Raw genomic sequence first — 16,276 nt, forward strand, 5'->3', positions numbered from 1 at the left:
ATATGCAAATTGAGGCACATGAAAGGTAAGTAATTTGCCTAAAGTTAACAGCTAGTACATGGGGAAGCCAAGATTCAAATTCAGGCAGTTTGGTCCCAGAGAATACACTCTTAATCCAGAACCTTTGTTGACAATCAATGAGAAAGTTTATCAGAAAAACTTAACCTGAAATTTACACATAAGCATTTTTAAAACAAGACTGAAAGAAAAAAGGATAGACCCAGGGTCTCCAAAGCATTTTTTTGTCTCTTTTATTTCCTGCCGAACATTTAAAAGAATTATTTCTACTTTGGAAATGAGTTCCATTTTGAATTGTTCCTGCCTTTAAGATGAAAGCTTCTTTGTAATATAACAATCAGTGCACTCTTTCTTTTAACTTCTTTATTAAGTTTGTTGCATCAAAGATATACATTCTCATATTGACAATTCTTGTCATGAACAAACGCAACAAAAAATAAAGGCAACAGCAAGGTGTGCTTCACATATAAACAATCATGTGGTAAGAACAAGAAATCCCTCCCTGTACAACAAAAAGATTAGGAAGCAAAATGTGAATAATCCCTGTATTCAGAATATACCCAAATGTGTGTACAAAGACAGTGCACCCATAATACAGCTCACTTAAATTTCTCTTTATAATGCATAATTCCTTAATGATCTATTTATGAAATAAGAATGAACATTAAGAAACATGAACTCCAAATTGCATTTATTTTCACAAATATCAATGCTACACTCAAAATAGCAACTTCATTGAATCTAAATGTTAAATGTTTCCAAAGTAAAAGGCAAATCTTAATTTTTTTTTAACCCTGTGAAAGGGTCTGCCAAAACAGGGGGCTTATTTTACTCCACTTGCAAGGAGACCATGTCTCAGCCTGCACTTAAGTAGGATGAGCAACGAAGGACAGCAAACAAATACCACTGAGAGTAATGCCCGTACGTATGAAAATATCTAGCTGAACTGTGTTCTTTCTACTTATACAGCAAGTCTATTAAACAACCAGCATAATGGAAGCTTATGCCTCACGCGACAGAATCACTAAATTAACTATACATCTGTTAGAAATTTCCAAACCCCGTTCCCCAAAACAGTTTTAGTACACCTATTAAGTACTGTAGGTCGCTTAGGAAAACAGAAATAAAACATACAACCAGTCTTTCCAATTAAAAATTTTTCATACCATATAAACAATGTTCAGATACAAATTCTGAACTAAATATGTTTTTCTAAATATGATTTACGTAATCAAGGCTTTCTTAAACAAAGACAGGTTTTAGGTATATGATCTGTACAAACTTACAGTAGTGTCTATTCCAAATAGAGATTTTCTTCCTATTATGATATGAAAATGTAACTCTTTTCTGAGTGAAGATATATGTTAAGGCTTAAGGTGTAAACACTTTGGAAGGCAAACAACTTAGTAAAGAAATAAACCAGTCATTTAAAAATGTGTATCATCTCATAATAGGCCCCTGAATTTTCAAATTTACATGTGAGAATACATTTACATCTTAAATTTCTAGGAAAGGCATAGGCTTTATATAAAAAAGCAGCAAAATTTTAAACCCACCAATTTATTGAAAAAGCCATTACTTTTATTAGAAACAAATAATGCTTCTCAAGATGTTGGCAACAGGTCATAGTATAGACGTATATTTCATACAGTGTACTTCTCCTTTTAATTACATTCCAGAAGGAGGTGGAATACCTCCTTGGCTGTGGGAAGCGGAAGTGCTTGATGGACTGTGTAAACTGGTCTCTTTGTACACAAACCACGCATTTCCTCCCCAAAGTATCAGATTCAGAAAGCCAAAGATCTAAGGAAGAGAAAAGTAAACATGAAAATCTATTATTATCTACTTAAAAATTTATACCCATCTTAGTTTTCCTTTGAATATTTAACATTTCCAGGCAGTATAGCATTATTTCAATTAAAATGTAAACTACATGTAAAGTAGAATAAAAAAAGAAGACTTTCCATTTCAATGCCAAATTTGTATAGATAATGACTACTCCCAATGAAATAGAGCTAACGTCTCTAAATCTGTAACATATAAAATTACAACTAAAAGAAAGCTTTATCTTTGCATGCTCAACATTACCAAGAAAATGGGATTAAATCTGAGAAAAATAAGCAAAACCCTATTATTACTTTGCAATTAGACTTTAGTGCTTTCAGGTGAAGAGGAACAGGAATCCATGCTGCCTTCTTTTGGGGGCTTTCACTTTTCTCCATCTGAATGGTTATAACCTGCCCCTGGGTATCTCTTCCTATATCCTTTCTTTCTTCCCTACCGCTTACTATCTCTCCTACTCCAACAGCTGCAGCCAGAAGAGAAAAGGAGTCACACAAGATCTTTACATCACATCCTGCATTAATCAATGTAAAAGGAATTAGTTTTCCCAGTTACAAAGCTGACAAGATAAAAGTCTCAGAGATGAATAAACTGAAGTTACCCTTTTTTTGTATTTTTTTTTTTCCTCCAAATATAAGAACAATAGTGACTTATATGACATAAGACTGCGGTAAAGAGCTTGAGAGTAGTATCATACTACTGAAGGCCAAATGCTTTGTTTTTTGCAAATTCATGTACAGAAACATTTCTGAAACTGTCGATCTCAGATCACAGTCAATATAAATGCAAAAAAAAAGACACTTAAATCACAAAGTGGTAACACAAAAAATTTGACCAAATTGCCTTACAAGGTATGGTGGCTTTATCCATGGAAAAACATTTTCTTGAAAAGATAGAGGGCTTCCTTAAACATAATATATGCTGTATATTAAGAACATATTTTGTAATACATTTATCCGTATTTTGGCAAAACAGATTAAATATTGTTTAAATTTATATATACCAATTTTTTTTAGATCACTTAAGAAAACATAAAAGTACTACTTTCATAGACCTAGAGCAGGTCAGACCAGAGAACCGGCACTAAGTTGGATCTGGTCCCCACCCTACTTACCAACTTACCAGCTGTGTTACCTTCAGCAAATTAATACATGACCTACATTTTTTTCCCAATTGGAAAATGAAGATAATAATCCTATCTCCCACATTCCTCTTTGGGTTACTGGATAAGTTAAACGAGATGAGTGTAATGTAATGCCCTTAGCACAATGCCTGACACGTAGTCTTTATAAATGTTAGTGATGACTATTAGTGCCTTTCAGGCTTGCCCAGTCAATTTTAATGAAAAGAAAGACTCACTCACGATCTTGTTCAAACCTGTTAACAAGTAATAATTTTCCTGAAAAACTTTTCTCCATTGTTATAAAGGTAACAACTATCTGGTAGCTAGGGTTCTGATATCTTAGCAAACATGCAAACAATACATTCATCGAGAGATAGATTAAAATCTATTGCTTTCTTTTATCACTAGTAAGGTTTTTGGTTTTTCTAAGTGAAATAAAGTATCTTATAAAAACCGCATACGTACCACAGATACATTTAAGGATCCCATACTAGTCACAGAGCCAAAATAACACATCACTTCTTGACCGCAAGGCTTAAGTTCCTTTACAATGCCATGACCAGTAGCTATTTTAATATCTGTAAGAGCTTTAGCCCAGGCTGAAGTGCTCACCAACCACAGAAAAGTGGCAACAAGAGTAACAACAAAGTCCTAAAGTAAAAAAAAGTATGAGTTAATGATGAAGAGTTAATTTAAAAATACTATACTTCATGATGGAACTGAGATCACAGTGAACTCTATGGTACTGAGAAATGGCCTACATTACATACTTTATAAAAAAAGGTCATAATCAGCATTGGACACATCGCTGTTTAGCATGACTAGCATACTGCCTGAGCAGTGAACAAAACTCAGTCATCTACTCAGCAGTCTAAGATTTTGACACTAGAACTCAGTTTCACGTAGCCCTTACCACAGCCCTGACTAAGCCACTCACTGCCCGGATCACACCACACACCCTGTTATCACCAAGAACTCTCTCCCCTCATAATCCCAGTTTCACCTCACCCACTTCCCAGTCTCATCTCTCTTTCCAGCGCATGCTCCTTTAGGCACCCCAACTTCAAAAATCCTTTGACTCCGCTGAGACTACAATCTTATTTTACCACTTTACTGTCTCTCAACCTCACTCGGGCTCTCATTTCCCGTTTAATTTCTATTCTAAGGTCCTTCTTACAACCCCTTGCACACACTCAACTCCCTCAACTTCTCCTGCTTTCTCGTACTTTTCTGGCAAAACTCTAACTTCAGTTAAATCCAATTCCCCATGACTGGAAAGAATTCAAATAAAAAACTTAAAAAAAAAAATCCAACTGTCTATGATCTGGATAATGAAATGGTGAAAAGCACGAATCTAGGATGACTTGTTTCTTTTGAAATTCATGACCCTAAAATTTTAAGAATACTCATTATATTAAGGACAAAAAAATTTAATAATCTCTTAAGGCATCTTCTCACTAGTAATTTCCTTCTAAAGTCTTTGCTATTTATTACATTTCCAAGAATAGGGCTAAAGTTCTAAATATTCTGGACAATTTCTTATTGAATAAGATGAAGAAAGAAAAAAATGTATTCTCTTTACTCAGTCTATTTTGCTGGGGAACTAAAATTTTGTTGACCAGCACCGGTTACAAAAATCTAAAGACTTTTTAAATAATGCATTTGTATAATATAATACTTCCTTTAAATTAACCACCAAAGTGGGAATAATGTAAAATTTCTATCTTTTAATGTTATGTATTCTTAGCATTCACCCAGAGCTACAAGTTCTTATACATCTGCAGCAAAAATCTCTGCAAGCTCAGAAATGGGTTTCGGAGCTTATCAGAAAAGTGGTTCCCTACCCCCATCCCAAATAAATCTGATTGGTTTTTAATTGCTTTTTCCAACCAGCTTTTAGTCATTTATTGAGACTGAACACGAGTAACCACTTATGACATAGAGAAACTCTACTATATATAGCTTGTCCACCAGGTCAAGATGGCAATGAATAAATGGCTTGTGATCAGAGAACCAAAACAATGACTAATTTTACAAGGAGGTATTTGCATTTTGCATTTGAGCTTTCCACTGCTCCCGATACTCTTTTTAAAAAAATGTAGATCGGGGCGCCTGGGTGGCTCAGTGGGTTAAGCCTCTGCCTTCGGCTCAAGTCATGATCTCAGGGTCCTGGGATGGAGCCCCGCATCAGGCTCTCTGCTCAGCGGGGAGCCTGTATCCCCCCCTCTCTCCGCCTGCCTCTCTGCCTACTTGTGATCTCTCTCTCTCTGTCAAATAAATAAATAAAATCTAAAAAAGAAACCATGTAGATCAAAGAAAAAAGGACAGAAATGCGGCTTCCATGTTTTGCACTGTCGGAGTACTCTGCTTTTCACTTCTGCACTCAGCTGTACTTTCGCTGCAGGTAGGTATTTTCTAGAAACAGAAATTGTGCTGGAAACACAATGCCTTTTGGAAAACTGATAAATAGTATAGAATTATTACACCTTAAACAAGTTCCCTCTGGGCTGAAGTTTATAGCTTTGGCCCATGTATGTCAAGTCCTTTTAATTTCCAGGTTTCTTCTTCCAACTTCCTAATTAAAAAACAGTCTTGATGTTTTTCTGACAATGCTTTTTAAACCTTCTTTGCTGCGGTACGCCTGGGTGGCTCAGTTGGTTAAGGGACTGCCTTTGGCTCAGGTCATGATCCCAGCGTTCTGGGATCAAGTCCTACATCGGGCTCCTTGCTCAGCGGGGAGCCTGCTTCTCCCTCTGCCACTATGTCTGCCTGTGCACTTCTGCGCTCTCTCTCTGACAAATAAATAAACAAAATCTTTAAAATAAATAAAAATAAAAAAATAAAAAAACAAAAAACCTTCTCTGCTGCTCGCATGACATTCTTATACTTCAAAAGCAGGGGAACTTTTCTGAAAATTATGCACAGAGTCACCTTAGGGTGAGGGAGAGGTGGGAGAAATGAGGGCCTCTGAAGATCATCTCTCATACTCAGGACTCTTTTTAGGATGCGGCCCACCCACAGTTCTGCAATGCACCAACGGTAGCTGCCTTGGTCCCACCAACGAGGTGGGATAGGATTCATGACAGGTGTTTAGGATTTGGGATACTTTATCTTTGTTTGGTTTCAGGTTTTTGGATATTTCTGATTCTCCGCATGGCCTAGCACCCTTAAGTTCCTGCTATTTAAAACAAACAAACAAACAAACAAACAAAAAGCTACATTTACTTAAAAAGGGAAGTTAAAATGCCACAACTGAAATGCTCCTAGAAATACCTTAGTAGAGAATTGAGAACATTGAGAAAAAGGCATGTCCTCATTAACAAAGTGTACTTTTAAAAAAAATGTCCTATTTGGCTATATTTTAAATTTGGTTTCTCAAAAAAACTTGTTTTATATTTATATGGTTAAATTAAAAGTAGAATTCAAAATTTAATTTAGAAGCTTGAATTTTTACAGACAAGCATCCTTTATATACTGTATCAACAACAAAAAATACTTAAAGGGCTAGTTCTGGATTATCTATAACCACTAACTGATCACTCCAAGATGGAAAATTTCTTTTGATCTTCTGAATGATGCACCTAGATCAGTTTTACAGTTTTTAATAGAAAAACCCTCTACAAAAATAGATTTAGGTGCTGCCTTAGAAAGTGTGATTTTAAAAGTTCACTAAACAAAATATGAAAAATAAAAGGCTCATTCTAGAGTTACTTGAAAGTTTCCGGGATAATGACAAAATGGCAAGAACTGTCTTCATTTAGTACTTAAATTATAAAGAATTTTAACAGGAGATAGTGTCTATATGATAATCACAATTCCTTTTTTTTCTCCTTCTCAAAGTAGGCTCCACAGGGGGCTTGAATACCCCTCCAAGTGCAGGACGTGAACTCAGGACCCTGAGATCAAGACCTGAACTGAGATCAATAGTTGGATGCTGAGTTGGATCAGCATAAGAGTTGGATCAAGAGTTAGCTGACTGAGCCACCCAGGTGCTCCACAGTTCCACCCACCCCCCACACCTTTAAAAATTTTTTTATTTACTTGATTGAGAGAGAGGGAGAAAGCACAAATGGTGCAAAGGGGCAGAGGGAGAGGGAGAAGCAGACTCCTGGCTAAGTGGGGAGTCTGAGATGGGACTTGATTCTAGGACCCTGAGATCATCATGACCCAAGCTGAAGGCTGAGGCTTAACTGACTGGGCCACCCAGGTGCCCCTCTACTTTTCCTTTTTAAGTAAGTCTTGGAAAGTCTACAGAAGTTACAGATTCTTCATATGTAATTTCTGTTGGTTAAGCACTGCAAATTAAAATAGTTGATGTCCACCTTTTTGAAAGACGTCCAAGAAAATATTTTATTAAAATGTCAGGTTTAAGAATCTTTTCTCAGTTACAAGAAACAAAATAAATAAGAATTTTAGCAGATTGTTTTATTCCTTACTTACCATTTGTATTCTTATGATCCAGGCAGCAAAAATTAAAAATAAATAAGAAATAAAACCCGTTATCTTATTTAATAATTTTTTCATACCCAACTAGCCTTCCCTTTAAAGTAACTTCACAAATAATCAGATGACAGAGTTTTCTCAAGATATAAATGACTGGTATCTCAAAAGCACCCCTATTCTCCCTTCAAGTCAATAACACTTGATACTGACTTTGTAGTTATTCTATTGTTATGGACTTCTAGCTTAAAAGAACAGCTTATGTGTATTTGCATCAATAATCCAGAGGAGATTCTACTACTTAAATCTCGGAGATTATTTTTATTTCTAGCTCAGAAGACCCTGAAGCCAAGAAAGATGTTAGAGGACTTCAAATCCGAATCCTTTGTTTCCAACCCCAAGATTCGAAATTAGCTCATGAACATCACTAGTGAGCATTCTCTAATTCTTATATAATTATCTGAGTCAGATTTTAAATTAAGGAATTTAGGGATATAGATCAGGAGTCAGCAAACATTTCCTGAAACGGGCCAGACAGTAAATACATTTGGTCTCTCTCACAACTACTTATCTCTGCCACTGTATTATAAAAGCAGTTATAGACAGCATGGAAATGTTTAGGTATGGCTGTGTTATATGACAAAAAAAACTTCATTAACTAAAAAAATAAATAAATAAAACCCACGATGAATCAGATTTGGCTATGGGCCAGTTTGCTGATTTTCGATGTTGACTATTAAGCTCAATAAAACATTGCATAGACATAAAAGAGGTCTTTGAGAAAAGAGAAAAAAGTAGAACACAATCATGAGACTACTACTATGGTCAGCAATTCCCCAAATTAAAGGCATTAATTTCCACTTAATTTCTCTACCTGCAACGTAATATACTCTGTATATCTGAGATCTTTCCAGGTTAAAGTGAGACTGAGAAACAGACCTCTGTATGCCCTAGAGTACAGAGGTGGTGTTGCAAACTGGTGCAAAGAATCAGGTGCAACCTGACAACCAGAGAAAGCTCAACCTCATGGCAAACACAGATCAAAACACGTTCACCTGGTTTATGTCACAGATTTTCATTTCCAGCCTAAGAAAATCTACATCAACTCCAAATATAACTTACATACAACTTTTGTATAAAAAGAAAGTGTTTACTTACAATCATGGGAAGTTTTCGACTATCCCGATACATGCTCGTATAACCGAGATAGAGCAGAAGAGCAGCAATGCAGTAAAGGAAGACAAAGACTGCAAACGTCACATAGAATTGTGCGGAGGAAGAGTAATCTCCGATAAGCACATAACTTTTCCAATTTACATCACACACATTTGCATCTGGATGTGCCTGAAATGATGCTTCATTCAACCTATTAAGAAAAGGCTCAAATAAATTTGTGAAGGACTTGGGACTAGAATACTGAAACGACATTTCAAAAAACACTTCCAAAATATATCACAGACATTTTCCTTTGGGGAGAAAAAGGAGAAAATTCAAATATTTAAATTAAAAATTTCCTAAGAAATATACATAAACTATGCCTTACAACTGGTTTATGATAGACAGACTATAGATTCCATTAAATACTTTCACACCCAGAAACTATCTTTCTGCAATAAGAATTTAGCAGATTAAGAGAGCTGATACAAAAATCTGCAATTTGAGGCACGATATTCTGTTCTAGGAGGCAGAGTCTATGTGACTAGCACGAGGAGAGTCAATTATGATTCACATTTTAACCCTAGATTAATTAGCTGCTAACTTGAGATTGTTTTCAAATTTCCTTATCTATAAACTACAAAAACACTTATCACTAAATGTGCCATAACAGTTGCTCATATAGGAACTTTTTAAGTGAAGGGCTGGGAAATGAAGTGGCAATGACCAGGCCCTTACTATCTGATGTATTTTTACTTTAAGGGTATATTTAATCATCAAAACAACCTTAAAAGGTAAAAGTTCTGGGGCGCCTGGGTGGCTCAGTGGGTTAAAGCCTCTGCCTTCGGCTCAGGTCATGATCTCAGGGTCCTGGGATCGAGCCCCGCATCGGGCTCTCTGCTCAGCGGTGAGCCCGCTTCCCCCTCTTTCTCTCTGTCTGCTTCTCTGCCTACTTGTGATCTCTGTCAAATAAATAAATAAAATCTTAAAAAAAAAAAAAGGTAAAAGTTCTCAATGGCTACAGATTTCGAGTCCTAGAGAGGTCAGGTAAGTAGTACATGGAAGAAGATTTACACCATAGCTTAAACACAGGACATATTCAATAAGCTTTTCAATAAACACTTAAGTTAAACAGAAGAATTCACAAAATACTCATTTTCATCTTAGTAAGAAAATAAAAAAACACAAACTCCTTGCTTTAAATACATGTCTTAAAATTATATAAAGGATACTTATTTTTTTAGTAATTGCAAATACACGAGAAATTTAAATTTTTTTAAGCTGTGACTGCTTCCACATCATGGCTTCTCATGCTAAGGTGATGGAGCAGTCACTGTTTGTTTTTAAATTTTCAATTCACTGTGGGATGACAGAATAAAAATGTCAAGGCAAGGTCATATGAAAGTTTCTAAATGCTTCCTCTTGTTTTCCGTACTTAATTCCTCACAGGCCAGGGACACAGTCTGCAGACTGACACTGGTCCACATGGCACATTTTGAAGAGCAATGATCACCACTTCCAAATGAACATATGTGCAATTTAAAATTTTCTCCCTCCACACAAACTGCTGGAAATCTCAAAAAGTCAATATGAAAGTAAATATTTTCAACTATAAAAACAAACAAATATCTTACCTGAATGGATAACCAAAAGCAGCTGTAATCGTTTTATTTTCATGAACTTTAGCGCAAGTCACCTGAATTTCTGTTTTGCCCTTAAAACCTCCACAGGTGGCAAAAGCAAAGATAGAAGCAATCTATACAAAGTGAGACCAAAAAGGGGGGAAGAAGCATTATTGTACCCAAAACATGGGTCATTAAAACCTAAATATAGTACTAAAAACAGGCTCACTAACGTTCTAGAAATTCTTAATTACAAATTAAATGCAGATGCTGAAAAACACTTAAAATTTCACTTCCAACTGTCAACCAATGGTTTTCTTTTCCCCTGAGTATAATACAGAAGCTAGTATAACAGCCCATATAATAATTCTTCTGTTCATACTGCAGTGTACCTACTAAAATATTAGTATGAAATTCACATGAAGTATTATTAGTATCAAAATTAAAAGGAGGTGATTCGGAACTATTTTTAATGGTAACTGTTTAAGCCAAGAGACTCCTAAGCAAAGAGGAGATGCTATTTCATGAGTTTGTATAATTTCACATTTGAGTATTTCAGTATTTCCAGGTCTCAAAAAGTACTTGGAAATTTGTTCTCCTGATCATGCATATACTTAAAAAAGAATGCAATGTTCCTGTAAATGCTATACATAACAGGAAAAAACTGGAAACTTCCTAAATTTTGATATGAAATCAAATAAAATGTAATTCATTCATAGGATGGAACATTATGCAGTCTTCAAAAAGTTGGCAAATATTTAATGATACTGAAAAACATTCATTACAAATAAAGTTTGTTTATGGGGTGCCTGGCTGGCTCAGTTGGTAAACCATGCAACTCTTGATCTCAGGATTGTGAATTCGAGCCCCACACTGGGGGTAGAGCTTTATTTTAGAAAGTTTATTTACACATGCATTGCTCATTGTGTCTATGCCTAGGCATATGATGCACATGGCAAAAATGTATCAAAATTTCAACAGTGGTCACCTCTCAACAGAAAATAAAAATAATTTCTTTTTCTATTTGAATCTTCTAAATTTTCTACAAAAAGCCAATATACAGTGTAGTGGCCAAAAGCTCAATCATTCAGCAAATTCTGATAGTGCTATTTAAAAAACATATTTGGAATCTGATCAACATCATCACAACATACTGATGTAAACCACCATTATTACCTCTTGCCTGAATTATACTCCAAGAGCCTTCTAAATAATCCCGCTTCCGTCCTGTCCCTCCTTCAGTCTACTGTCACTATATCAACCAGGGTGATCTTTTAAAAATACAAGGCAGAAAACTTTACATCCTCTGCTCAAAATTCTCTAATGGCTTCTGAGTTCTCTCTGGATAAAAATCAAAGTTCATATTATGGTTTACCAGATCCTTTCTTCTCTTAATAATTCTGATCAGACTGCTACTTCTCCCCTTGTCAAATTTCTCTATATAAAAGGGTCTCCTTGGGGCGCTTGGGTGGCTCAGTGGGTTAAAGCCTCTGCCTTCAGCTCAGGTCATGATCCCAGGGTCCTGGGATCGAGCCCCGCATCGGGCTGTCTGCTCAGCGGGAAGCCTGCTTCCTCCTCTCTCTCTGCCCGCTTCTCTGCCTACTTGTGATCTCTGCCGGTCAAATAAATAAATAAATAAAATATTAAAAAAAAAAAAAGAAAGGGTCTCCTTGCTATTCCTTAAAGATAAGGGGTAAACTTCTCCTACAGAGCCTTTGCACTGGCTACTCTTTCTGCCTGGAATACTTCCTACTTCATAGCTCCCTGTTCCAAAAGAACTTTATCAGAGAGGCCTTTCCTAACCACACTACATTAAGTAATAATGCCCTAACCCCACAGTATTTGCTCCCTTAATTCATGCTGCTTTATTTTTCTGCCACTGTAATTACCACTGCCTATTAGTACTCAAGTATTTGTCCGTTTTTCACTAGAACACAAACTCAACGGCAGGGACTTTGTTTTGCTCAGGGTCACATTCATCTAGCAAACAGATAAAATTCAGTGCAGGTCTGATTCCAAAGCCTATACTGTTAAACACTGATACAATGCCTCTCTCGGATTAATACAGGGCCTTGAATCAGGCCATTACCAGGATCACAACTATCAAGATTTTTTTTTTTCTATAAAGCAGAGATACATGAAAAGGAGTCTGAGGTAATGTCCAGTACACAGTTTGGAATCTTCAGTTAAGCGTTCATAGGTAAAGACAGAAGAATGGATACTCTCTATATATAAATGTTCATGAATGAAAACAGAGGCCACAAAATTGGGCATATACCCATTTAGGATTAGAAAACAGAAACAGTTATACAAATTTAACCAATGGGACAATAAGGAGGCCAGAAAGAGACCTATGTGTAACCAGATAAATTCTAACAAAGCTGGCACTGCAGATCACCAAGAAAAGGAGTTTGGTGGTTTTTAAAGATATGTCCACAAACTCTGAAACTCCTTCCTGCAAGAGGCAAAGATTAATTTTCCTCCCTTTAAGTGTGGATGGCTTCTAGTAAATTGAATATGGTCTAAGGAATGGGAGACATCCATCCTTTCCAAGACTAGGTGATAAAGGGACTACAATTTGTCTTCCTTTCTCTTCTGAAATCACTGGCTCTGGGGGAAGCCAGCTGCCATGCTGGGAGGATACTTAGGCAACTTACAGTGAGACTCCTGTGATGAGGAACCACAGACGATCAGCAACCATGTGAGTCTGCAAGTGTATCATCCCAGGCTTACCAAAGGCCGTGTGAGTGAGCTGGGTGCTAGAGATGACTCAAGCCCAGCCAACAGCTAGACTGCAAACAGGGAGACTCTGGGCTGAAACCCCTCAGGCTAAACCGCTCCCAGATTCCTGACCCACTGTCTTAAGAGCTAAGGTTGGGGTAATTTATTATGTGGCAATAGATAACTAATACAAAGAAGGACTTCAATAAATGGTCCAGGGGTGCCAGGGTGCCTCAGTTGGTTAAGTATCTTCTGCTTAGGTCATGAGGTCCTGGGATCAAGCCCCATGCTGAGCTCGCTGCTCTGCGAGCCCACTTCTCCCTCTCCCCTCTGCTCCTGCTCTTTCTCTAATAAACAAAACACAATGGGGGTGGGGGGGGAGAGAAAAAAAAAAAGGGGGTCCTGATGGGCTAAAGACAAATGCAAAATGCCGAGTCTTTAAAAATTTTTAATGTAAAAGAAAACTTGTGACCACAAAGGAAAAATTTCTTATGATTAAAAATAAAAACACATACTAACCATAAAAGATGGTTAAATGCAACCACAAAAAAAGAACTTCAGAAACCAAGTCAGCTTTTGAACATAAAACAAGCTACAAACCAGGTCAAAGTATTTGCATAATGTCACGAAGGATCAGTATCTACAAGTATATAGATCTGAGAGCAATTCTCACCCATGTGTACTACAGAACATGCACAAGAATGTTCACAGTGACATGGTTTATAGTATCAAAATAGAGAAGAACTGGAGCAAAAGGAAAAAGGATAAAACATAATAGTATACACTTACAACGGGAAGTTTTAAAGCAATAAAGATACAGGAACTACAGCTGCCCACATCAATGTGGATAAAACCTAGAAACCTAATGCTGAGTGGGAAAAAAAAAGTTGCTTACGTTTCATACAGTATGATGCCATTCTTTAAAAAGCTTTGGTTACTTATCTACACCACCCCTGCCATTACACTATTTTTGTTTAGGCCCTCACCATTTTTCACGGGGACTAACCAACAGACTCTTCCTCTCATTTCTAATCTCTTCCGTAGCATGGGCTCATGGCTGTAGAGCATTTTGAAAATGGATTGTCTTATGGCACCTGGGTAGCTCAGTTCTTTAAGTATCCGGCTCTTGATTTTGGCTCAGGTCAAGATCTCAGGGTTGTGAGACTGAGCCCTGTGCAGGGTTCTGTGTTCAGCGGGGAATTTGCCTAGGATTTTCCCTCCACCTCTGCAAACCACAAACCTCCCCATGCTCCTTCTCCCTCTCTAAAATAAAATAAATAAATCTTTCAAAAAATAAAATAAAAATGGCTTGCCTGAATTAAGATACCTGTAAGTGTCAAGTAGACAATGAATTACAAAGATTTAGTATATAAAATGTAAAATATCTCACTGGTAACTGTTTATATTGACTACCTGTTAAAACAGTATTTGGATTTATAAATAAAATATAATATTAAAGTCAATTTCACCTGTTTCTTCTCATGTTTTCAGTGTGGCCAGCACACTTAGAATTATTATGTGGCTTGCATTTGTAGTCTGCATTCTGTTTCCATTGAATAGGTGCTTTAGAGTGATGTCACACTGATCTGAAATGAAGATCTGGTCACATTACTCCCCTGTTTAAAAGGATTTCCTCAGTGACTTTCCAGAACTAAATTTAAGAAAAGAAAAAAAGCTCAAACTTCTTCATTTGTCCTAACAGGCATGGCTTAGGTACACTCAACCTTATCCTTCCAGATTTATACGCACTGTACTCCCGGCCAGGTACTATACAACTCTGTCGCACTGTACTACTACTTACTACTGCCCCTCAAACACATCCTGTATTTACAGTGTATTTATTTCTTCTGCCAGGATTTGTCCCCCGCAACCCCCTCAATTGTTCTCTGACAAGCTCACCTTAAAAGGCCCTACCCAGTTTCTTACAGTAGAACTATTCTGTCTCCCGGGCTGCCATAGACTTGGGTTCATTAACTCCACTATAGGCATTTTTCTTGTGTCCTGCCTTATTTAAAAAAACAAACAAAAACAAAACCCAAAATAAAAATAAAAACTAGTTTCTAACTAAATACAAAAATCAGTAGGGGCACCTGGGTGGCTCCGTGGGTTAAGCCTCCGCCTTCAGCTCAGGTCATGTTCTCAGGGTCCTGGGATCCAGCGCTGCATTGGGCTCCTTGCTTGGCAGGGAGCCTGCTCCCCGCCCCGCCGCCCCGCCGCCCCCCGCCTGCCTGCCTCTCTGCCCACTTGTGATCTCTCTCTATCTCTCTGTCAAATAAATGAATAAAATCTTTTTAAAAAATTAGTAAATAAATGGCATACTGTACTTACTGCTCTTAAGCACAATGCCTTTCCCTGTCCCTTGGCAGACTGTCATGTCTTTGCACTTGGTCTTACTCAAGATTTTCAGTGCCTACCTAGAAGGAGGTCTGACACATAGCAAATGCTCATTAAATAACTGCTTAATTAAAGAAAAAACCAAATTCCAATATTATACAAATAAAATTGTATTTCAGGTCACTTCAAAGCTATCTTTTTGTTACAAGGATAAATAAATGTCATCTTTGCAATTCTGGTCTTTATCTCATGGGAAAAAGGGACAAGATACACACTTTTTACTATATGAATTACAAAACAACCTGAGGGTAAAGGATCTGTCTCACTTCTTCCTCTTCTCTACTGCTGTTTTGATTTAAATTCGAAGTTATGTATTGGCGGCCCAGGGTAAAACCTGGCCTACAGATAGTATTTGTGTGATCTTCCCAGAATTCATTAAAAAAAAAAAAAAAGGAATTTATTGTCTATTTTAATACCAGCATACCGCACATAAAATTTTGATTTACTGCTTACCCTTACTGTGGGGAAACTAAAAATACAGCACCATCAGACCCATATTCCCATAAGCAACAACCACGTGGAACTGAGTGACAGATGACATGTAAGACAGGGCATGTGCTTTTTCTAGACTGTTGCCACTCTACGGTATCAACAATCCTCAGGATGCATGTTAGTTACCAGGAATCAATGAGCTTATACTGTTGTTTTTCTTCCAAGCAGCTTGTTTCACTCACTTACTTTATGTGGCTGGTTCCTATGCACGCTTCAGTTTGTATTCCTTGTCCAAACAAGGGAGTACTGGCATGCTCATTTCTACTGCCTCACCACTTATGAAATGCATTTTCCCATTCCTCTCCATCCCACGAAGAATGGCTAAAACTGTTAGCATGAAATTCTATATGTAGAGGGCGCCTGGGTGGCTCAGTGGGTTAAGCCACTGCCTTCGGCTCAGGTCATGATCTCAGGGTCCTGGGATCGAGTCCTGCATCGGGCTCTCTGCTCAGCAGGGAGCCTGCTTCTC

General features: G+C 37.2%; 1 protein-coding gene across 1 annotated transcript in view; it reads right to left on the reverse strand.

The window, feature by feature from the left end:
- Positions 1-366: 366 nt before the first annotated feature.
- SYPL1 (synaptophysin like 1) overlaps positions 367-16,276 on the reverse strand; it is a 23,952-nt gene continuing 8,042 nt past the window's right edge. The window contains exons 3-6 of the mRNA XM_082691929.1: positions 10,213-10,334; positions 8,582-8,789; positions 3,449-3,634; positions 367-1,821 (exon numbers count right to left, since the gene is read on the reverse strand). Coding sequence (XP_082548055.1) covers positions 1,687-1,821; positions 3,449-3,634; positions 8,582-8,789; positions 10,213-10,334 — 651 coding nt within the window. The 3' untranslated portion in view covers positions 367-1,686. The remainder of the gene's footprint in view (positions 1,822-3,448; positions 3,635-8,581; positions 8,790-10,212; positions 10,335-16,276) is intronic.

This window comes from Mustela nivalis, assembly GCF_964662115.1.
Source record: "Mustela nivalis genome assembly, chromosome: 12".
Taxonomy (NCBI): domain Eukaryota; kingdom Metazoa; phylum Chordata; class Mammalia; order Carnivora; family Mustelidae; genus Mustela; species Mustela nivalis.